The 25,727-nt window shown below is 39.6% G+C and overlaps 1 protein-coding gene across 1 annotated transcript in view; it reads left to right on the top strand.

The window, feature by feature from the left end:
- The first annotated feature begins 9,543 nt into the window (after positions 1-9,543).
- The window catches only part of adamts12 (ADAM metallopeptidase with thrombospondin type 1 motif, 12), a 50,179-nt gene continuing 33,995 nt past the window's right edge, over positions 9,544-25,727 (top strand). Inside the window, exons 1-2 of the mRNA XM_036526883.1 lie at positions 9,544-9,684; positions 10,152-10,513. Coding sequence (XP_036382776.1) covers positions 9,567-9,684; positions 10,152-10,513 — 480 coding nt within the window. The 5' untranslated portion in view covers positions 9,544-9,566. The remainder of the gene's footprint in view (positions 9,685-10,151; positions 10,514-25,727) is intronic.

Below are 25,727 nucleotides of genomic sequence, written 5' to 3'. Positions count from 1 at the left end.
TGACAGCTGAGAACAATTTGCACTGGCCCATCCTTTCATGGAGCTTAGGTCTTATGTCCAACCAGCAGAGGGCAATATTTGATCAAGTGAGCAGTTCAAGTATCTGTTTAATCGCCAGGGGATATACTACATGGAACTGCAATTATGTTTAAGTGGAGAAGTATTCATGACCATTTATGGAGACTACAGGGACTGTGTAACCTGAACATGTAACCTTTGGAAACTGCCTGAAATGGGAGTCAGTTTTTGGTTTGTACAAGACAGAATTGTTGAAACTATACTGGTACCCAGCAGCTAGACATGATGTATTAGCACCAGAACCAGCTACACTGCCACCCAGCACCTAGATGTGGTGTGTTAGCACCACAGTTCGTGTTTGCAGCAGAGTTTGGGTTCTTTGAAATTGGAAAGGGACTGCTTATGAACAGGTCTCTTCAGGTCAGTCCAAATATTCTCAATTGGGTTGACATCAGGGGTCTAACTGCACAATTCCAGGACATTGATCTTTCTTTTTTCAGCCATTCCACTGTGAATTTGGCTGTGTGCTTTGGGTCACTGTAATACTGAAAGGTGAAATTCTTCCCCATCCTCATCTTTTTTTGCAGAAAGTAGCAGGTTTTTCTCCCTCTATCCTCACAAGAGCTCCTGTCCCTGCTGAATATAAACAGCCCCATAGCAGTCCTATAGCTGCCACCACCATGTGTAACAGTAGGGACTCTGTTCGTAGGTTGATGGGCTGTGCTGGCTTTGCACCTAACATATCATTTGGAATTAAGGCCAAAAAGTTCTACCTTAGTCTCATCAGACCACAAGACCTTTTTCACATGGCAACAGGAGATCCAGAGTGTCTTTTTACAAAATTGAGATTAGACTGATTAGACTAGGATGTTCTGCCACCCTACCCTGCAGCTCAGAATTGTGAACACATGAAAGTGTTGCTATGTGCAGTGATGCCCAGTCCTTCCCATGAAGTCCTGCAGCTCTTTTAATGTTGCTGTTGGCAGATTGGTGGTCTCCCTAATGAGTTTTATCCTTGCACAGTCATTCATCTTGGAGGAACAGCCTGATCTCAGCAAGATCCTGGTGGTGCCATATTTAATCCATTTCTGGATTATGAGTTTTATTGTGTTCTATGATATATTTAAGGCCTTTGATATCATTTTATAACCCTTTCCTGATCTGTACTTTTCAACAATTTGATCCCAGAGATGTTGTTGCGGCTTCTTGTTGCCCATAGTTGTTTCCTTACGCTGGTATGCTCTAAGAAACCTGCTGAGAAAAGGATCAGGAACAGCAGATTTTACCCTGAAATAATCAGAATCACTTCACTTGGTTACAGGTGAAGTCAGTTAGCTTTGAGCCTGATTTGGATGGTGAAAGGTAAGACCTGCACACAACTCCAGTAATTACAACTCCAGTTATAAAGAGTGTGTAATCTCATGCAACCAAGTTGTTTTAGTTTTTCTATTTTAAATTTATTTTCTGAATTGTGTTGCCTTTTGTATTTCAATGTTTTACTTCTTCGTGTATAAATGGCAGTGGAAAAAACAGATTTAGTGGGTTTTCATTTCCGGCCTTAAGGCAATAAAAACATGAAATTTTGAAAGGGTGTGTAAACTTTCTATATCCATTATATATCTTCTTCTGATTCTGTCTGCCACACCTGTCCTTTACCATGCGCAACCACCCTCTTAAACACATTTAAAATGCCACAATTACATTTCAAGGCTTTGAAAAGGGATCTTCCATGCAATCAACAGTTTTGACCATTTTCCTGTCTTGCAGTTCTAAAGGAAAGGAGTGCTGTGTGGGTGGATACAATAATTGGATGATACAAGACAGAACTATTTCTCAGTTAGCTGTACAGTTTTGGACATGCTTATAATCCTTCATGCATTCTAATGCTTGCCAAGGTAACAAAAAAAAACTTTCAGTCTATGCTTGCCCATATCAAGGCATTTTTCTTCATTAACTACAAAAGAGGCATTAGTTACATTTTTGGTACTGTTTGGCATATGCTTTGGCCCTGAGACTGTCCAAAACTGTGTGCAATATAGCTGCCAAATGTATTTTTCATGCATCATTAACAGACAGCAGTTAGCAGTTACTGTGGCCTCTCCTGACCAGTAGAGGTCAGTACCCCACTAGTACATAAAGCAATTACACGTACACAGTTTTTGGAGTTAATGAGAAGCAGTTTTTCCCACTGTGATCTGCGATATCAAATGTGCAAGACAATGTAGGTGATGTAAAGCCATTATGCTAACCCACTAGCTCAGCAGAGTAAGTTGAAGTGATCATGAAGACAGAACTTACAGGCAATAATGAGGCAGCATAGTCTGAAGTGATGGCAGCATTCAATAAATTTTATCCATGTATCTGTCATGTGCTGGAAAACTCAATACCCTATTTGAGACTTGGATGAAAATATTCATGAACTATTTGCTGGTTGGCATGGTTGCTTGTTCTGTTTGCTATCATTGCAATTCTTGCTGTCATAGCTATTGTCTCCTGACCACACCAGGCCACACTCAGTATGGATGCAAATCATAATTTTGATTTTTGTCCAGTACATTTTAGGAAAGTGAAACATCTGGTTCACTCATGACCTACTGAGGGGGCTAGATAAAGGTCAGGCATCATCATCATGCTCCTAGAACACAAGGATGGGAATAAACTGCATTCCTCTTCTGCTGTAAACCTGTCTGCCTGGGTCATATGCATACAGTATAATCCAAAAGATAAAACTAAAATATTTGGCAAGGTTCAGTGTGACACAATGGAAAGTTGGGGTAAGGACACCTGGATACCGGTAACGCTTCTCTAAGCACTGCCATTTGATCTGAAAAATAAATCTCTTCCACCTCTGGTACTATTAAAGTCTATGTGGAATACCACTGCAAAATATTTATAAATGAGCCTATTTGGAGATTACCCAGCAGCCAAGCAGGAAATAACAAGCCCTGTATGTGATCACTTAAGTGTGTAAATATGACATACTGATCTGCTCCTTAGTGACAGAGAATCAATATAATTCATCTATCCACTACATCATCTTGCAATACATGTCAACTACTGTCTGTTCATTTATTTCTTCAATCAAATTTAATAACATCACTTTACATGCTGAATTTCAGCTACAGAAATGTATTAATCTGCTCTAATTTCAAGCGAGTTCAATTTCAGTTTGTGTTGTTCTAGTTGCAATACTTCAGTTGCATTGATATGGCTGATATGGCCATTTGTAGGCTATGCAGAAAACTCGGTAGCAAGCCAGCTAACACCAACTGTACATACACATATTTTAGAAAAGACCATGATTGGCCTTTAATTGCCTAATAACACCGTATGTCTGAATTACCGTTAAGGTGCATTCATGGTCAATTTGCATTTGTGTTACAACCAGGCATTTATTTGACAAATAGGGTTTCATTTATGCATTTTTGAAGAGCTCTTAAGTGAGAAAAAGACTACATCCTAATCCTCAGGCAGACAGCATGATTTGATCAATCTGCCTGTGTTCTGTCACAATTTCTGCAATTACAACTGAGAGCATTGGCAAACATTTACATACATTTATTTACTTAGCCAATTCTCTTCTCCAAAAATTTTTATATGTTATCCATTTATAAAGCTGGATATTTACTGAGGCAATTGTGACTTAAGTTCTTTGCCCAAGGAAAAATCAGTGCCCCAGTGAGGAATCAAACTAGAGCCCTGGATTATAAATCCTGGTGGTACAACTACACTACATTTTTGATACAATGCCTTCTCTCCACATTAAACCAAACCATCCTGCACAATGAAAAAATGGAAGTCTGTTCTTTGTTTTCACAATGCAGTTAAGCAAATGTTACATTTTTCATTCAGCCGAGTGACTGTTGCACTTGTAATGTTATGTAAGTAGTAGTACCATTTGCTTAATTTCACAATTTCATTTCATACTTGAGGACAAATTGTATTGCAATTAAGACTGAAACTTCAGCCAGAGTATTCACCTGAAGCACTGCAATCCTCAAACAAACACAAGCAAAGCAAAATGAGTAGAAATCTGTCTAAGAAAGACCAATAGTCTCAAATGAAATGCAAACACAACCGTCTCCAGCACTAACTCAAATTAAACAATTCCTGGTGTTTCTGGCTTAGACAGGGCTGCAGGCAAAGCATAGCTGAATAGCACATTGGTTTCTAATGTAGAAGCATTTCACTCTTGATTTATGTTCAGGCAAATGCTTCATACCTGTGTCCATGCTATGCTGATGCATGAGAGGAGCCTCACCCCAGCCTCACCCACCTATTGCTTATTCAGCATCACCCAACTTGTGTTTTTCAAGATGAGTGTTCCCGAGCTAGTGAGCGAGTTCAAAATGCTGAAATAATCCTTCTTGCTCACGCTTGTACAATGGGCAGAAGAAGAGTGATATTCAGCGCCAGTTTCTGTGTTAAAATCTGGCAGAGACATTTCAAGAAAAAAAGGCATATCATGGAAGGGGAAGGATTCCTTGTGTCAGGCTGTGTGATTATGGGCTTTCGATGAATATAACCCAAATCACACCATAAATCTACTAAATGAGAGAAAAACAACATAAACAGGATTTCATCCCCACCACAATTTGCATTTCTTTTCCCTCAAGTCTGAGGAATTCCTGAAAGAATTCCAAGCCAGCTGGTTTCACAGTCTGATGCATGTTCACAAGAATCAGCATTGGGTCACTGTTGGTAACCTCCTCCAAGAGTGAAGGAAATGTGGGGTTTCCAAACCAGGCCCATAATGGATACTCTGAACCAAGACTGAAGCTTGTTTATAGACCCTGCTTGACACAATGGAGAAGGTGGGCGCCATGCTGCTTCTAGAGGAAAGTATGGATGGGCAGCACCCTATTAAATGAGAGCAGTAGTGTGTTGGAGGGGTAAGGAGCAGGCCTTATAACCCAAAGGTTTTATTCCCTGGTCAGGCACTGCTGTTGTTCCCTTGGGCGATTCTGTTTGCTTCATATTGTGTCTTTCTTAAGGGGAGGATGTGGGCTAGAGGTTAGAGGCATGAACTTCTACTAGTGGAGAAAAACCCTGGGAAACGTTGCTGTATAAATGTATTGGATATGTAATGAATACCTGCGGCTATTATTCATCAATGTGATGTAAAAAGAAAATATTCAATTGTACATTTTTTAAATAAAATCACACTGAAATTACAATCATTAGAATGTGATTCCATTATTTATTCTGTTTGTTTGTCCAAGGAAACTTTGAACTGACACGTTTTTGCAACATTTACACATTACCAGTTCATATATCTGTATGTCCCTTGAAACAATTCAGACACTGCCACTGCCATTTACATTATCACTGTGGTAAAGATCATCTGATATAGTCTGAACTGTTGTGAAGAAAGTGCAGTTCTTTCAAAACAGCCTAAGAATGAAAATGAAATTAATGGAATAATGTCTATTTTACCACAATATATAGTACAGTCATATTCATCCATATCAACACTCATATCTGTAACAGACCTTCAAATATGGTGCAACAAAAGACTTGGGGGGGGGGAAGCCGTACAGCTCTGGCCTTCACACCCGTAATTCATGGTCATTGTGATTGCACCTGTGGGAGGACAGAGGCCTTGGTTTGAGCTGGAGAGAGTCTGAACATCAAGTTACAGTTTTGTAACTACAAAATGTAGTTTTTGTAAAAAAAAAAAAAAAAAAAGCTTTATACAATTTAAGATGTCTTGCTTTTCTTATCCTAAAGAAATACATTGAATTCTTTAGTATACTGCAGTAACCATGATAGTCTTGAATGTGTTTAATCAACTTGGTCAAAAGTATTTGGGTTGATGTACAAGAGTGCTTGACACATGCTCATTCAGTGAAATACCTTTTGTTTAGGTGCCTTTTAAAACAACCCCCACTTTGTTCCAGGGTTATTCTCTTTGAGTAATGAGAATCTTTGATGATGAATGCCAAAGCAAACAAACCTCTACAGTTCAGGCTGTTTAAAAAGAACTTTATATGTGGAAAAAAAAGCCAGTGCAAGTCATTGTTTCATTTATGCACTGGATGTTGCTGTCATCTGAAATATTAACACACGATTGAGCAGAGCCCTCTTATAAAACAAAATGCAAACAACCCTGAAAGCTTTAGGACACTTTGTAATTATAAGGAGAATTATGCAAATGAGGGACACACATATATTCAATCAATCCTTTAGGTGGATGGAACATAGTATTCTGGCTGAAAACCAGCTGGAGGTCCCTCAGTACTCTACAGCAGTTGTACATCATTGTTACTGTTCACTACTGCAGGGGGACGTAAAACAATCATTATTGTTCCATTTTTAGGACACATACTTACCTCAGTTTCAGGACTCCCTCATTTCAAGTCTGTGAACACCACAAAAATCAAATGAAAATGTCAAATCTACTAGGGCAACTAGTATATAGCTAGAATTAATATTATAATTTATATTATATAATTTATTAATATTATAATTTAAAGTTTAATATAATAAATCTCAATCCCAGGCAAGAGATTGCTTTTTTCCCCGTTGGCAGTAGACTTTACACAAAAGGCTTCAGTTAATATTGTACATAGTAAATGGACAATATGTAAACATTTTACCTACTTAGATGAATCAGAATGAGCTGATAATAATAACTTAAGTTTCAGAAACATCTAAATGCTGACAGTGAAAGAAAGCCTATTTGGGAGCTATTATGTGTGGGCTGCACATTCCACTAGTAAAATTTTTGCTGTTTTTTAAGCATACATCAGAGTCATGTCCAAACCTCAAAGAGGGAGTATCTCTGAGTAAACATTTTTCCAGGCTTAGAGTAACATCCTTATCACGATCCACAGACCACACTGACTTCCAGACAGGTGAGTATGCAGGGAATGTCACGCCTCCCAATTGGTGGCCCATTACAGTGTTTGCTGGAGAGCTGTTCCAGGGTCAGGGAATCCTAGTGGTCTGGCCCAGCACTCTTACCCCTGCAGTGCTTACTAAGCACTGCTGTGCCAGGGTAATGGAGTGTGTTGGTGTGTCGCAATTCTTTAGCACGACCAACTTTTAACAAGGGGCAGGATAAACAGGGGGTGTTTTACTGACCACACTGTTGTGACTCTCATTACCATTTGAACATTCAGCGGAAAAACACCCCTCAGCCCCAGCTGGCTTTAATGGTTAGGGGTTTCTCAAAGAAATTCTCTACCTTCACAACCAATGCGGACTGAATTTTCACAGATGACTAGCTCGCTACATCAATTGCCTATAAATTGTACTATGAATTACATTCTGTATTAACATAGTTCACAACAAATCAGAAAGAATTATATCTTTAATAATTACAAAATGTTTAATTTATACTAGATACACAAAGTAGCTGATGAGCTTGATTTCAGCCAAGGTAATGAAGTTTCCTCACTCAGGCTACCTGTATTGACCTAGAAAGTGGATTTAAATCAATGGCCATAGTTTAAAATTGAAAGAAATACATATTATATGCCAGTGATAGTTCTTAAAGCAAATGTGTTAGTTGTAGCCTAGTTGGCAGTATGTGTACTATTATTGATTTTAGACGTTATAAGACAAAAACAGATAAATCAAATCCCCTAGACCTGTGCATGAATTTATTGTTGATATTGTTCCTGCTCTAACTTGGCTACATTAGGTGATGCATATGCAACACATACATGCATGTTGCATATGCAAATAATTGAGTGCATATGGGAAAAGTAACACAACCACAGTAGTACTGCAACACAGTACGGCAGGTATGGAAGTGGACTACGTATGGAAGTGGACTACAATGCGTAGGTGTCTTCACACCATGAAAAGTAGCTAAGGATTGCTGCAGTACCTATATCCTATTATTCTACCAAGCAACACTTTGTATTTTGGGTAAAGAAGGTTACAATAAATGTATGAAGGATGATATTTCCAGCTACAAGGCCAAGGGGGTTGGCATAACTGAAGATTATACCAAAGGGTTGAGCAAATAGTTTGTACATTGTACATTTTTTACAATGATCTGAAAAAGTATCAGAAAAATCCTTGAGCTGAGGAGCCATGTGTTCTGTGTTGTGACACACTGATCAATATTTTACTGTGCTATCACTTTCAGCCCGCATCCATCTCCCTCTCTGGACCTGACCTCCTCTCTCCTCTGGCACCAAACTCTGCTCAGGACAAATCCTCCCCCTCCACATAGCTCCATTCCATGACACCTTAGAAGGAAACACAGCTGCTATGACCCTAAATCGTGTTTCTTCTCCATAAAAAATAGACCTGGATTATAAGATTTTACTACTGCATCACTCCTTCAAACTGTCCTCTACACAAATAAAACAGTCAGATTTAATTCATTAATGTGCTTGAAGACTGGAAGTCTGAGCCCACTGAGAATGCAAAATCCTGTTGCTTACACAGTTGCTTGGTGGCTGCCTACTGTGTCACCAGTGAAAAAGCAGCAGGAAACTAAAGCTGACACTAGGTCTGAAATAAGGGAAGGAATAAATGGGACGAAATTTTCTTTCACACTGGTACTCTATGCAGGTACAGTCATAAACCCAGTTTGTAACACAGGCTTTCTGCATAACCTGCCCAGATTCATCAGCATGTTCACTGAGAGTTACATGCATGATGGGCGGTAAATTTAAAAGTATGTTGCATCGTATTCCTCTTTGGAGTCAAGCTGGCCCTATATAACCTTTAGCTAAAGCTGGGAAAATGTCCTAATGCGTTTGTTGAAGCTGTTAAGGCCTAACAGCATAATATTAAACGTGATAATACATGTCTCTGGGTAATCATTCATCCCCAAAGAGACAATCTGGGTATGCTAAAATAAAGCATTTTACATCATGCAGATGTAAGATTTAAATATTCAGATTTCGAGCGGATCCAACAAAATGTTAAGTGATTGCATAATAATTCAGCCAGAGCAGATATCAACGGATTGGTCCCCGTGTAATTTAACCAGTTAGATGTAATTAAATGCAACAAACAAAAAGTTACACTTTTGGCTTTACATACCATGAGAGGTAACTGAGTTAAACAAATCTAGTCAACATTGAAAGATTGGTGGTCACATATGCCGATGTCGGCAAGATTTTATTAAATTGTAGCCTATACTGGAGTTGCATGTAATCTACAGCATACTAATATACTTTAAAAGTCGCATTTAAGCGCGAAAACACATTCACGTTTTGAACTCTAAGGCGTGTGATTCCATTATTATAAATGAGCGCTGGGAGGGCGAAAAGTAATTCATCTTCACATTGTGATACAGCTGCAGAACGCTTACCCCCAACTCCCTCAGCTCCCCTAAAAAGAAACAAGACACTAGTCTTGGAACACTCCACCCCTCGCAATCTTGAATCGCTGTCTTACTTTACACGATATCTTTCCTCTTCTTTTCTTGCCTTCGATGTATGTTTCCCTTCACATATGCACACAGCAATGACGCTCGCCGCTGTTAGAATTAATTGCTGGCAAGACTGCCTCTAACGTTAAATGCAACTTTGATGACTCCGGTAGTTTTGCCTCTTTAGGCTTTTTTGGCTTGCTAAAATATGCAATGTCTTCTAGAGAGCCGGGTTCTCTTTCTGCTACAGTTTGTTTTCTTTCTGGCAACCAGCCACGTCGAGTTCTTTCAGCCGGACAACTTCCACTTTCCAGACACAGAGCAAGGTTAGTGTTTGTTATGCCGCTGCAATCAACAATGCATTGTAACTTGTAAAAAATAAACATTTTCTTGTTCTTGGAGCTCGACCTCGACAAGCGTTAATTAATTGCAAGTACGAGTCTTTGGTGACTTACGTGCCAACTAAGGTAGTCATCGTATTGGTTATAACCCCTCTGTATGCTTGATTTATGTTAAGGAGAAACATTCGACTGAAGTAGATTCCTGCGCCTGTCATGCAGTTAAGGAAATTTGAGTTTCCATTTGAATTTTCTTGACTTGGGCTACATCTTATTGCTCGCTTTAAATTACTACCATTATATCCCGAATTACTATACGACTAGTTAACAAAATCTTTTTTTGGTGTTTGGGGGGTATCTTTGTTAGATTCACTGCTTAACAAAGATTCATCACGTGCATGTAGTAACTTTTAAGTGAACGGCTTTAAATTTTGGATCATGTCTTTGTTCCACAGAGCACTTCATCAGGTCTCACACTGAATTGTTCTCCGTGGTCCGTCCAGAAAAATTGAGTTGGGACGGGCAATTTGTCTCATTTTCATTGACGCATCACTTCAACCACGGGCGGAATAAGCGTGATTTGGAGCCATCTGAAACGTACGTCTACTACAAGGTTATTCTCGGAAACTGGGATTTAATTTTTAATCTTACAGTCAATACCAATTTATTGTCAAATCAATATGTACTGGAAAGAAGATCCGGGTCCGTTAATGGAACGCAGCAGCAGGTACCGCGGAATAATGCCTGTCACCTCATTGGGAGCGTGACGAATTCCAGTGTGCAAGGGACAGCAGCTGTAAGCACCTGTAAGGGATTGGTAAGAATTTATTTTTGTACTTGGACTAGACACGCCCCCTGTACACACTGAAGCATACACGGTAGCCAACATAAAGGCTTCTTTACCAATGGAGTTGTCCATTGGCCTAGGACTGCCATGATCTAGGATTTAACCTGATCGCCAACATTTGTTCTTTTAAACCTGGCACCAGGTCCTAATTTCTTGCCCTTTTATTTTATAAAGCATTTAATTCTGCATATTACTGTAAGGACTCCAAAAGACTTAAGCACCTTACGTCTGACATATTAATAATATTTTTTGACAACTCAATTGATTTGAGTTTTTAATCACAAGAAAAGCAGAAAGGACTGTATTCTCACATCCAAGCGAATCTGCAGTGTTGTCAGAAATGGCTAGCATGGGTTGTTGCCATTGCATATATTGCTGCTGAAATAACCCCTCAAAAATCAAGCATGCAGCAGAGATCCTTGTAGAAACTGAACTACTGATGCTAACAAGTAGATGTTTCTGGTGTCTTATTAACCATTTACAGTAGCCTGAAATTATGCATTGCTGAGTGCATGCTCACAAACATCACAATACAGGATGATGCAGAGTTTCACACACCAACAGTTCCGCAGAAAATCATTTTAGAAATAAGTCAACCAAATCCACTCGCCTGTTGTATCAGTAGTACCTGGTCACTACTGACCTGGCTTTCATAGCTCCACTACACAACATTACACAAGTTTATACAATACTTAAGATAAGCGATTTCTGCTTTATTTTCATTAATATAGGATGTTATTTAATTTTCTCTTCAAATGTTGACATTTTCTCTCATTCTCAACATTTTAAGTCTTCATCCTGTTGTAAGTGCCATATAACTTTATCTTTTATTCTAGTTTACACTACTTTAGTTAACTTTATCCTTTTGTAACAGGTATGTTTTTTCATTCTATCACCCTCTCATTCTGTCATGTGTCTCCCATCAGCACTATGCTTCGTCTCTGTAATGAAATGTACTGTACTCTGTTTACCTTGTAAAGCCATAGTTCCTGCTGCTGTTTCTTTGTGTTAGTCTTATCTTGCTTGCATCTTTGCCTTTTCACAATCATTACTCTGATATTTAGTAATACCCAGTTACTCACTGTCTCAGTATTATTTACTTATAATTGCTTGTAGCTGGTTTCACAGAGTGATATGTGCTTTAGGAAATAAACTTTTATCTCATGACATAGTTAAGTGTGGCTCAGAAGGACAGCACTGATCGTGCCTGGGCAGTCAACCGATTGTTCAGAGGAAACAACAGTCCTTGATGATGGAGGGAGCTTCAGCACTCACACTGCCTAATATAGAATGCAGTAATGAGTCATTCCAGCCCTTTGAATAACTCAAACCCTTCCTATGGTAATTTAGTTATAAGATATTTGAGATTTTAGACCTTGGGGATTCACAGCTCCAGGCATATGCAGTTGGAGTCATTGCCTTGATATTACTTTTAATCATTTTGAACAAGCAGCAAAGGTAAATTGACTGTAGATGTTTAAAAAGCTGTTTCCAGGGCTAACTATCATTCCATTGTGATTTTCCTGCTCTGACTGTGTTGTGACTTGAACCGAAACGGACTGACCACAGCAACCATAAATCACAGGGCTCAAACTTGGGGTGGGTACCACCACTGGAATTGGGTTCTTCAAATAGAACAAGCATTGAAGACACAGCTTATGGGCTTGAATTACACTGATTAAATAAAGAAGCAAACAAAAGGTTTAGTTTTATTTCAACTGAATTTCAACATTCACTGTTTAAAACTGGTGTCAGACCAGGACAGACAAAACAATGCTGAAATAAGAGGTACTTCTGAACCTCCTGTGTTTTTACAAACCACATTCTTGTGATGGTGTGATATCAAAAATGCTGGAAATGTGTCATAATTAGGGAAAGTGGAATCTCTTGCAACTTAAGTTATTCCTTTGGAATATGAAATGGCTAGCTAGTTTACTTTGATGGGAAGGTTTCATCATATGAAAGGGATGTGCCGTAGCATTAATTGTATTAGTGCAGTGCTGTTGCATTGTAATGATACATTTTAGTAGGAATGATCCATTAAGGCACTGAAGTTGAATAAAATTTTCTGGTCAGGTACTGTATCTAATTGTTAAAATCATTTGTCTTGCTCAGTCCCTTTTTTCCTGGCTACAGCTGGTACAGCCTGACATTTTAGAAGCATTGAAACAAGCTGTTTCTTGCAGTGTGTTTTGTGTTAAGTATTTAGTGAAATAATTGCTGTTGTTCCATTGAATAGCCATGTAGTGCTCCGAATAGCATGTTTTACATGTGTTTAGTTTCAACCCAGTAGATATGTGATTTCAAGTTAAGAACAATAGGAAAATTACCCCTGTCACACCATTTCATAAAAACTTTCCCTTTTAAAAATCTTTTTTTTTACACACCTACAAACACTCCCATTGTGTGGACTTGATTGGGTGACTCAAATAGGTTGGATAGGATAGGGCAAAAGAGAACAGGAATGGAGTGGCACTTTTGTAAGTGTTATAGTTCTGCAGGGTGTAAGTTCCTCGCCAGTGTAAACATTTCTGTGGAATATAGGTCAGCCTTAAGCATGAAGCATCTTTTCAGCTCCAGCACCCTTCATCCTGTCTTCCCTGGTCTCATGGGACATTTTCTGACATGTAAAGACGACACTTAGTTATTGAACATTTAAAGGGGCATACTTTGAACTAGTTTAATTTCAGATGTTTTAAGAGCTTAGTACATGTTTTGTACTGTGTAGGAATCAGTCACTTTAACTGGGTTTAATGATCTTGTATATAAACAACATAGGTGTCTTTAAAACTGTAGGATGACCTTGCTGTACATTGTGTGTGTGTGTATGCATCTGAGGTGAAGCCAGTACATCTTGGCCTGTGAACAAATAGTAATTCTATAATTTACTTACCAGGAATGAAAGCCAACTTTTCAACTGATACAAAAAGGACTTGGAAACCTTGATGTAGTGCTATGAATTTCAGATTCCTGAATGGGCACTTGGTCTGTGTTCAGTTGGCGAGGGGCCACAGAACGATTTGCAAAGGGGCTAAAAAGAAGTGGAGTCAGGAGTCCATTGAATACACTCCAAAATCTGGGGCTTCTGAGTGCATCAGTTGACGGGGCTGATCCCTACAACCAGAGATCAGTCTAAGACAGGGAGCTCACAGAACCCAAAACTTTCTTCTCTCCACCAGAGTAGGAGGAGGCATGTCAGCAAGGTTTCCTCATCCATTGTTCTAAGTGGAGTAGTGCCTATCAGCTGGTGTCCTCTTTACTGTGATTTGCTGTGGGACTTGTTGCATGACAAACAGCCTTTGACTGCCTGCAAGTGTATCAGAGGATTGCATTCATCACTCCCGCTGATCTGCAGAGGTTGTCTTGGTGAGACAAGCCTGAAGTCCACTTGGCAATTCCAAAAAAGGTTGCATAAGGATCACACTCTGTATTTCATCTTTTTCACATTTCACCCATTTTGTTATCTGTGAAACCATTTTTGATGTTCCACTTGTCCAATATTGCCCTCCTCTGACATTGAAAAGACTATCAACGAAGTGACAGAATTTCTGGACTTGTTTTGTATTTATGATGTGGGGTAAATTTGCAGTATTAGCAGGGGTTCCTACAGAGGGTCTAAAGACCCAACCCTGCCCATATTCAGGGACTTTAGGAAGCCATGCTTGGTGGTCATATGTGTGTATGCTTTGGTCATTAGTGCTACAGTAGTGCTATAATAGTGCTAGATGTGGTAGCTCCATGGTATTTTACCTGAAATTAGTAATTTTTCTGATTTATCATGAATTGTGTTCAATTTGAAGCCAATCTAATATCAACTGTTTTAGCCTCAGAGGTCTATGTTAGGATAGAAGCTTGTTTTTTTTACATTTATCTTTACTTTTTTGCAAATTCTGTCTCTTTGCCTGAACTCTGAATACAGCCTTTTAAAACTCTGAATACAGCCTTTACTTGGCTACCTTTATTGCTGACTTTGATTCCAGTGACCACAAATGGATGTGCGCCTGCTTAATAGATCACTAAACCAAGGTGAAAAGTGGAGGTGGTTGAAAGAAGAATTTGGACTGACTGGTCATCATCCCTCACAACAGAGTGCTGCCTGCTTGTGTATTGATTTGACACCCAGAGGCTACTGCAGAATATTTGCTTAAGGAACTTTGCAGTCTGTGGCACTGCAGATCGAAGGGTACTTGCTCCCCTCAGCCAATGTCAGGTGCAGAATATGCATATGTAGCAGCAATAACAAATGGAGCCATTGAAGGTCCACTGTTATGGTTCTTTGATAGTCCTAAAAAAGTCCTTGTGTGATATGATGCCTGTCATTTTCTTATGTCTTCAGGTAATGGGTGCATGCAGTAGAATTAGAGTATGTCATGCAGCATAAATGGGGCCTGTATAACAGCTACACTATATGGACAAAAGTATTTGGCCACACCTGTTTTTCAGGGTTTGGGCTAGGCCCCTTATCTCTAGTGAAGGGCAATCTTAATGCTTCAGCATACCAAGACATTTTGGACAATGCTATGCTTCCAACTTTGTGGCAACAGTTTGGGGAAGGCCCTTTTCTATTCCAAGATGACTGTGCCCCAGTGCACAAAGCAAGGACTATAAAGACATGGTTTGATGAGTTCGGTGTGGAAGAACTTGACTGGCCCGCACAGAGCCCTTCCCTCAACCCCATCGAGCACCTTTGGGATGAACTGGAACGGAGATTGCGAGCCAGGCCTTCTCGTCCAACATCAGTGTCTGACCTCATAAATGCTCTACAGAATGAATGGGCACAAATTCCCAATACGTTTGTATTTTATACTTTTCCCAATACTCCGAATACTTCTGTCCATATAGTGTACTTTCACCAAGTGGATTAAACACTGTGTGCATACAGGAACACTCCCACCAGGAGCAAATAAAGTGGACTAATGAAACTAATGATTAGTTCTGTCAGCAGAATAAGAGGACATAGGTCTAAAATAGTTAGAGATATAAATATATGGAATATCTCGACAGAATTTGCAAGTGGAAGCAGAGACACTTGTGTTCAAGACCAGGCTGGACACACTCCCAGATACAGTCTAGACAAATGACAACCCTAGCTTGGCTGAATGGCCTGTTCTTGTCATTATACTTCTTGTGTTCTTATGTTCTGACAGTTCTTTCTTTGATGGATGAATATTTAGGCTAAAACTGATTAGGTTACATTCCTGTCAATGTTAATTTTTAGATATTTTTTTGTTAAGGAATATTTTTTGAACTCATTCATCCTAGAGCACTTTTCAGTACTTTCAGTTCCAAGATACCACTACCGATATAATTATTTTACATTTTGAATTACAGAAATACTGAACAGTGTTTTTATAGAAGCCAGCAATACCATTTGTAGGGAAATGAACATTTTAAAACAGCATTCTATTCAGCATTCTAACAGTATTTATACAAAAATGTGAAATTGCAAAAAAGTTAAAATGGAAAAAAACCTTTAAAATATTTTCAATATTTTAAAAATATCATAAAGGTTTTAAATAGAAGCCCATATTATTTGTAGCTTAGGCATTGAGTCATGGTGAGTCAGGACTGTTTTTCCTACTGCTCATTGAATATCAGAGTCTTCAGCTCCAGCATCCTGTCTCTGGTGGCCTTGTTATGTGGAGTGTGGATTACCATTTCAATATTTGCATTTGCAGGTCAGGAATGTTGCTCCTGCTAGGTCTTGTAGTCAGTCAACCCCTGCAGACCCCACTCGCCCCCACCGTAGCTTTTATCGAGATACTTTGTTCGCATGTGATGATTGTCATTACCTCTCTTAAGCCTTGATTTATTCAAAGCCTGGGCGGGGGTAAATTGCTTACCCTTGTGTAAAGGGAGGAGAAATGATAGCAATGGAGTTGTAAGGGAATTCCAGCCAAGGAATTCAAATTATTGAAGCATTGCACTGACTTGGGTGGACTTTGGTGATTTTCCACTTCTGTGATGCACAAAACACACGACAAGTTCAGTCAGGATTGAGGGGGAGAGAGAGGCAGGCATGTCTTCAAGTACTCACAAACGTGTCTAGAAAGCTAATAGTAGCTTGCCATTTTTTCTGATGTTGACACTTGCTGGACCCTTACAGGCACAAAAAGATTAGCATGAGCAGTTAGATCAGGATGCTACTGTACCAGACAGATAGGCCAGGAGGGCCTTATACACAGGGGTCTGAAATGACCAATTAGCCTGCAGAATGCCTCCAACCATTTTGAAACTTCACTTGTATAAATGTGGTGAGTAATACACCCAAAGCCTTGGCAAGCAATTATATTACACGATAAACAGAAAAAGTAGAGTTTCTGTAATATATCTGTTAAAGAAACAAAACCTCCAGTGTGACAGGAAAATCATGTCTCATTTACCACATTAGCCTCAGTTCCTGCCAAAGTAACTGCATGGAAATGGTTTTTCTCTGTACAAAACTTGGTTGCTGACCACTCTCGGAAACCTACATGATTACGTGGCCCGTGTCAATGTTATTGAAGCATGCATATGCTGGTGTGGGCGAGGTGCTGTTCTCAAAAGACTGAATTCATACAAGTTAGAAATGGAAACTGAGGCACACTGAGAGAGAACTCTGAGTATATTATATGGAAGTGCATTAAAAATGATGCAGTGCAACCTATGTTCTGCACATGCTGTTTTAAAGTCTGAGAAAAAGCAGATAGCATAACAGCCACCTAACTGAATGAATCCTTTGTAAACAACTCCAGTCCACCTCCAGCTCCTGTGTGTTAGTGTCTATCAAGTGTATTAGTGTCTATTGAGTGTATTAGCACAGTAACCATCATGCTACTGTAGGGTGACCATATGTCCTCTTTTTCCCGGACATGTCCTCTTTTTGGGACCCATTTTTTAGGTCCCAAAAAGAGGACATGTCCGGGAAAAAGAGGATGTATGGTCACCCTAGCTACTGACATTTTATCCCTAGAGACAGTGGGAACAGTTCATTATTAGTTAGGTTTATTTTATCAGTTTTTCAGCTGCTTATGAGTGCCAGGAGTATAGCTTGAAAAATAAGCAAATACAGAAGTGGACAGGACAGTGGAAGCACATGCGACTGGAATGTAGCACACAACTGTGTGTACTGTCATTAAGAGAAGACCATATCACTTTTGGCTAACATCATAGCCACAGGCTTTTTATTCAACACATTTTATCTCTTTCATTCATTCATACTTTCAGCCAGACACCCTTGGAAGATGATTCCCAGAGGCTGTATGCCCCTTTGCATTATGAAGTGTTTTCTTTCCTTGTTAACAGTACGTGGACTTGAAATAGAGATGAATACTAAAGCTACATAGCTTTTTTCCCCCCATTGCTTCCCTGAGACCACACATATGTCCTGGAGGCACCAGTTACAGAGCAAGTAATTACCTGTTTAGTTCCATGATGCGTCTTCATTCTTTCCTTCACTGCCACAGTGGTTTTGTATTTTGGCATTTGACACACTTTTGCTTAGGCCTATAGAAGAGCGCAATCACATATTTTGTCCTAAACTGTAATATTTATATCATATATTCACACTAGGGTTTTGCAAGAGCAATTCCAAAAATGAACCTTGGTCTCATTTGGGCATTGAACCTACTAACCTCTGGCTACCTAGACTAGTGTTTCTGTACAGACATGAGAAATGAGCAACCATGTGAAAGAAGGGTCTCTTTATAACTGGCAGTGACATAGAGAAAGAAAGCTTCAATATCAGTCAGTTTGCAGTTGAAGCCAACACAATTACATCATTGTGATCTGTTTATATGAATTTTCATGTCTTGAAATGGAGAAGGCATTAAACAAAGTGCTGACAGATGATTCAAGAATTAGACAATTAGACCAATCAGTCACCTCAATTGGAACCACAAATTACAAAAATACAGGGTTTTGGTCTTATCTTTTTAAATACAGGGTTTTGGTCGTACTTGATTCCAGTCAAATTGTGCACACTCATTGGTCAAATTGGTCATAATTTTCACATATGGACTTCAGTGCTGTTTTTGTTTTGCATATGAAGTGAAAGAGAAGTTTAGTGACTTATTGTCATTATCTTTAGTTTAAACATTACATATAATGTTTAATACTGTGTTCAAATTGTGTAAATCTGCAAAGTCATAATATTAAAAAGGACATTAAGCAAAAAATGAGCTTGTGTATTATGACTGTATGGGCCTTGCAAAAGTTAATTTCATTTTTTAAATAAAGTAAGGTTAATTTCTTTACCAAAGAGTCTCCATTCCACAGCACTGGTATCCCTGGCGATGGGCCAGACTGTTATTAGTCACTGATACCACTTCCTGCTCATCATGAATAGCTGAAAGTAGGCATATTCCCACCTAGACTAGACAGGGGATGCTGCTTCTCTGACAAACCTCAGCTGCTGGCACCTGAAACAGAAGAGAATTAAGAGCTAAATGCTTTTTGCAGTCAGCCTCTGTGAGGTGGAATGTTTAAAATCTCTTCAGGCGTATTTGAAATACCAAACAGTCCACAAATCTCAAAATCATAGCAGCTATGTAAATGGATAAATGGCCCTTCAGCACCCTCAGTAATGTTTTTCAGACCCTTTTTTTTTCATTTAAACTGTAAGTCCTCTTTCGCTGTCTTGGCGTTCACACCAAAGCAGTGTAGAAAGCTTAGATGGTACAGGAAGAAACAAACCACTTCCACATGGCGTCTGTATTTAGAAGAGAGACCTCTGTTAGTTTAGTCTCCCCTGATAGTTGCCAAGGGATGAGCAGGGGAGTGAGGGCGGATTCCAAGTGAGAATGGGGAGAGTGTTTTAGCTAGGTGCGGGAAAACCTCATTTTAGGGGGACTCCGTATTTAGAAGCTGATAGTAGGTGAAATTAAAGATCCCCTGGTGCTACACTTTAAAGGGATTGGAGGCTGATAGTCGAGAGCCACTGTTTCTTGTTTTTTTCCACTCACCAGGGGAGTTCTCTTGCTCTCATTTAGGAGAGACTCTATACACAGCAGTGGTGTTCAGAGAACTGGCAACATCATTCTGATGAAAGATGTATGCACCAATGCTGAAATTCAGTCACATATCTGGTGATGAGACATTTCTACCCTGAGGAGGTCATAGGCCTTGAAAAAGGCAATGCATTTGATGCTGTTTTCATTTTAAGGAGGTAGATTCTTTGTGTCTTTTTGTCATGATCCATTTTTATTGTCAGCCTTACCACATGCATTTGTTCACTGGTATCCAGCACACCAGTTGAAATCTGGGAAGTGGTACACAGTCAGCAAATGGAGACAGCATTAGTGAATGAACATACCAAATAAAACATTAATGCTTAGTAAGATACTCTGTTTATACAGAAATATTCAGTGTCAAAATATAACATTCAACAGAATACAACTAGTGGGGGAGCAACCTCTCATTAAAAGATTGCCAGGATATTAAAAAGTCAACATAGTAGTGAAATATGCAAGGAATGTATAAAATCATAATTAGCAAATACTTTAACCTTCCTTCCATGGAATAGCAGTTGCATGGCTACAGAACTGGCCTAAACTGTGGTGCTTAGAAATGGCCAGCATTTTTATCTAGAGACAAAGTAATTTTCTCTTTTCAACCCTGGAGTAAACCAGTCCAATTGATTGATATTTGGTGACAACCATGTACGTAAATGGTAACATATATGGGCTTTTAACCAAAAAAGTTGCAGGTTTGATTCCCAGAGGGCACTGCTTGTTGTGGCTGTAATCAAGGTGCTTTACTTGAATTACATCAGTGACTGTTAAAGTACAAGCTATGTAAGTCACCCTACACAAGAGTTTTTATCAGTCAAATTAAAAATCAAAAGAATCAAAATGTGCATGAATATAGACCTGCCTAGACAGAATCAGAAAATGGCAGTGACAGCTGTTGCTGTTGGAAAGCAGAGAAATGTCTCAGACACATAATTTTTAGCTTACATTTTAATTTGTTATTAAATATCCACAAAACAACATGGGAATGAAGTCTGTGGTCCTTTGGGTGCACAGTGCAACATCTCTGTCAGATTTGTAGCTGTGTTAATGTGGGAAACGCAGCTCTGTGGAGCTGGGCTTGTCTGGGCACACTCAGAGTACACACGGCAGGTGATGATATAATTACCTGAGTGGCGGGGGAGGAAATGGCGGCACTGGCAGGAACTTGCATGGTATTTCTGAGAGGCAGTCACTGGCCCATGGTTTCACTGCTGGCAGAGAGAGGGTGTGCACCCGGGACAAGAAACTAGAAAGACCTCTTGGGTTTTGTGCCCCGGGGCAGCAGGCGCATGAGGTGGCCATCGAGAAGCTTTTCTTCAAAACAGCCCAGAGCTCCTGGTTAATGGGTCATGCAAGGAGGCTAAACTGACAAGTGGACAGGTGGCAATTCCCTGTTGTCATGTCAGGACTTCATGTCACTACTGACAGGAGAGTGAGGATATATGACCAAAAAATGTCATCTGCATCTATCATATAGTTTTTTGTTAGGTTGTGCTTTCATAATAATTGCAAAATCATCATTGTACAATGGAACAGACAGTAGAATAATAGCCAGGGGATACATTTGTCTTGTCACATTCACAAAATATATAGCAATCGTAACGAATGTTATACTACTCTGTACACTTTGCAACTCACAACATATTAAGTGTTCAGTAACAGTATGCACAATATAGTGTATTGAATATAGATTAATAATGTAGATACATTGCAGACGCTGGATAATCGCAAGAATTTACTGTTTCTGGCTTTGACGGTGTACAACCCGGACTAATCCATGAACCCAAATGAAGTTTCCATATGTATAGCACATCAGCAGGGGATAGTGGGAGATCCAGTGTGTAAGGGTCTGGTAAGAACAGGAGAGAGAGGCCAATGCAGGTATCTTTTTATGCGTATGTGATTCTTGGAGCAGAATCGCCTCTGCCAAAATAGACATGAAAACACTGTTGCACACATCTCCAGGGACTCCTCTCGTAGATGGTAGATCTGCAGTTCTGATGTCAGAATCTGAACATCTTTTTCAGAGGATCTCAGAGCAAAGCTAAGAAGTTTCTGCTGAGACCACATTGTACAAATACTGTGCTTTATTCTGATGTTGTTATGCCAGCAGGTGTAACATGAGAAATTGTTAGAAACATTTTATTAGCAGTGGGGCAAATTTCACTGCAGTTTAACCATTAACTACAGTATGCATAACAGCAGAGTTTAAAAATATTGAGGAAAGTTGGGTGTTTTAGGTGAGGAGAACATTAATTAACAAGGATGGCAATTTGAACAATTAAGCTGGCAAGTAATCCCAAATCTTACTCTTAAATTATAACATTATAGCTTTCTTGTGTTACAAAATTCAAATTACAAAACGGGGCTAAATTTAGTTTAGTTCGATTTAAATTACTGAGAATAAACTTTTAGGTTAGGTTGAGTGCAATGAACAATAACGTTTAGAACACAGACCTTACAAAAGCACAGACCTTACAAAAGCTATGATATGTCATGAGCATTTAATGTAATTTAAATGGATAAATGCCATCCTTGTTAATTAAACAATCTCATGTTGTTGCTTTCGCAAGCACACAAACTACAGACAATCTGCGCTGTTTCACGAGCATAATCATTTACTCCATTTACGCGATTGGTGTCAATTATTCTGTTTTATTGTTAATTAAGGAAGATAAAGGGGAACAGGTTGAAAGTAATGATAGATTTAAAGGTAATGTTTCCACCTCCCCTGTTTCCAGCTCACCAGCTGCCACTGCTTTACATAACTTCAGAAAACTGTTGTACAACTGTATTTACATTTTAAAATTTTAAATTTCTTGCATGAATTATTATGGCAGTATTACTGCACACCTCATATAAATTAATGGAGTAAGCAGACAATTCTTTTCCCTCTTACACTGCAGTAAGGTGACAGCAGCCAATACACTAATGATCTAGTTTGTTGCTTTAGGGTACATGATGCTCTAGTCTAAACACATGGTTTAAACATTTAAAATTTGTTACATTGAATCCTTAGTATGTTTTTCCTCCTGCAGTTGTACAGACATGTTCGGAAGAATCATGCTCCAACTATATGAAAGTTAAATATGTTGTAGTATATGTGTTATGCAATATACACAGTATTCTGTGCTACATTTTCTTTACAGACAGTGTGATTTCATTCATTGTTTACCAAGTTCATTCACAGAAAAAGGCATACTGCAATAATTTTGTAGCGCATGGCACTGTGATGATACACCTTGGTATGCCTGGATGGCCTAGTAACAAGCATTGCTCATTCCAAAGGGGCCTGTATATATTAGCAAAGTGATATCACTGCGTCTGGATAGATGTTGGAACACTAGACTGGGGTGTGATTCCCCACACAGCCAGCTGTGGAGTGCAACCCTGTATCTAGCTTTGCTGCGGTAATCACATAAGCCGTTTTCACATATGAACTTCAGACAAAGTGCGGAGAATCAGGTCCACAACTTGGCTGGAATTGCCCTTTCACACATGTAGCGTGCAACAGGAGATTGTCCGTGACAGACGCATTCTCACCTACAGGAAATACTCCGGTTTGGTTTAGGTGAGGGGCGGTGCCTGGGTAGAGCGTGCGGGAGGCAGGACATGACACAAAAACTATGCTGCAGAAATCGCAGTGGCTGTATTCGAAACCGCCTACTGTATACTGTGTACTGCGTACTACACAAGTATATACCGTGTACTGCATGTTATTTTTCAGCGTAGTACCCAGTATGTGACCATTAATAATTACATTTGTAGTATGTTACATTGTCGCTTGAAATCATTGCGAGTTTAGAAACGTCCAGATTTCCTCGTGGTATTTTCCAGTTAGATGCCACTTGCATTCTCACGAGTGAAAAGTAATTACGAGAGCACCTAAAGTATTCATGAGTTGAAGTATTTTCAGTTTTTTTTCTTTTCAGTGTCTTACCTTTCGGTGGTACAGGTACATAATGTGGCACGGAGCAGGAGAAGGCGAACATAGCTATTGTACTTTTGGGTAGCCTATACAAAAATCACACATAGACATCCAAATGGTGCTACCGGTACACATAATTTATTGTTAATTATACATTTATTATAACAATAAGGTAAGATTTTGTTGTTCTTACGTCACCAGTTCACCTATCTCGCTATACCTATCACTATTACTTAGCTACAGCTTAACTACTAACTAGATAATAAACTAACTAACTAACTAACTAACCAACGTTATTAATCATCATAAGAGACACGTTTTGGCAGTATAGCTATAGCTAACTATCTCTTTAATGATCATTGGACTCAAAATAGCATGTATTTGGGCATATCCGTAATGTCAACTAAACAGTGGAAAGCAATGTACAGGCATGCGGAAAAGAGTACGAGACAGATGTTTGTATTCTTCCGGTTTCGCGCCAGTCACATAATAGGAACGTCATCAACACGCCCACTCAGTCGCGGTGGATTCTCCGGAACGTTGCCTGCTCTATTCACACATGGGCTCACTCCGACATGAGGAGGACTTTGTACTAGGGAGCTGGCAGAACGAAGTCCGTCACATGTCCGGTCCGACTGATTCAGATGTTTGCGTTCTCACATACAGCTCCTCTGGCTAAGGGCCGGATAAGTTCCGGCGTCTAGTGCATGTGTGAAAGGGGCTATAGTGAAACTGAAACATAGCTTGAATGCAAAAAATGTTGTGTGTCATTAACTAACTAGGTAGTTAACCAGCAAACTAGCTGAATGTGGGTGGGTCCAGTTAAAACCACCTGGCCTAATAGTCCATTAGAATGGGTGCTTGAGTTCTGCACTTTCTGTGACATTGTTTGTGTTACAAAGGCATCATTTCCAGATCATACATCATGACACAATTTCAGCATCACCAGTAACCACTAGTTACCCGGTCACCAGGGCCTAAACAGTTACCGCTTGCTGTTTACAGCCTACCCAAAGAACACACACATCTGACCTGCCCCCTTTAAAACTTCTGCAATTGGCTCAGTAACAACCATTGCCTAACTTTTCTGGCTTTCCTCTCAAAAATATTTCTTCTGAATTACACTTGAACATAGATTTGCAGATGATATAGTGAAGTCTTTTGCCAATCTGATGCCAATCCGTGACCAACATTCTGTAGAGTTGAAGCTTGGAAGTGGTAAAAGTTCACAAATCACTGCAGCCCCAATCTCAGCCCCACCAAACAGGTCCCTAATGGAATTACTTAACCCAGTTCCTCTTAGAAATCACTTAAGATATGGATTGGTTCATTTCATACACTATATGGACAAAAGTATTTGACGCCTGACGATTACATTGTAATGACGTTGTATTCAAATACATATACTTTAATATGGAGTTGGTCCCCCTTTGCAGCTATAACAGCTTACACTCTTCTTGGAAGGCTTTCCACAAGATTTTGAAGTGTTTCTGTGGGAATTCGTGCCCATTCATTCTGTAGAGCATTTATGAGGTCAGGCACTGATGTTGGACAAGAAGGCCTGGCTCGCAATCTCCGTTCCAGTTCATCCCAAAGGTGCTCGATGGGGTTGAGGGAAGGGCTCTGTGCGGGCCAGTCAAGTTCTTCCACACCGAACTCATCAAACCATGTCTTTATGGTCCTTGCTTTGTGCACTGGGGCACAGTCATCTTGGAATAGAAAAGGGCCTTCCCCAAACTGTTGCCACAAAGTTGGAAGCATAGCATTGTCCAAAATGTCTTGGTATGCTGAAGCATTAAGATTGCCCTTCACTGGAGATAAGGGCCTAGCCCAAACCCTGAAAAACAGGTGTGGCCAAATACTTTTGTCCATATAGTGTATGTAAGAGAGAGATATGTACGGCAGCAGCACCAAATTATGTCACTTTAGCTGTGAGACTGAATTAATAAAATAAATCATTTTTACTTCTGGGAAATAACTCTGCATGGGGATGTGGCTTTGGATCTTTGTCTACAGCACACAAATTATGCAGCTGTATTCTGAGTTCTTTATTGCCAAAGGCAGTTATTCATGTCCCTTTAAGGTAATGTATTTGGATCACTTAAGACAATATTGCTGAACTTTCGAGGAATTTGATGACAAAGCAAAAGCAGTTATCAGTTCCCAAAAAGATATATCTAGAGCAGGGGTCGGCAACCCGCGGCTCCCGAGCTGCATGCGGCTCTTTAGCCCCTCTCTAGTGGCTCCGTAGCTTTGTCGAAAAAAA

The sequence above is a fragment of the Megalops cyprinoides genome, chromosome 4 (assembly GCF_013368585.1).
Source record: "Megalops cyprinoides isolate fMegCyp1 chromosome 4, fMegCyp1.pri, whole genome shotgun sequence".
In the NCBI taxonomy this organism is placed as follows: domain Eukaryota; kingdom Metazoa; phylum Chordata; class Actinopteri; order Elopiformes; family Megalopidae; genus Megalops; species Megalops cyprinoides.
This window is presented reverse-complemented; position numbering and strand designations above follow the sequence as displayed.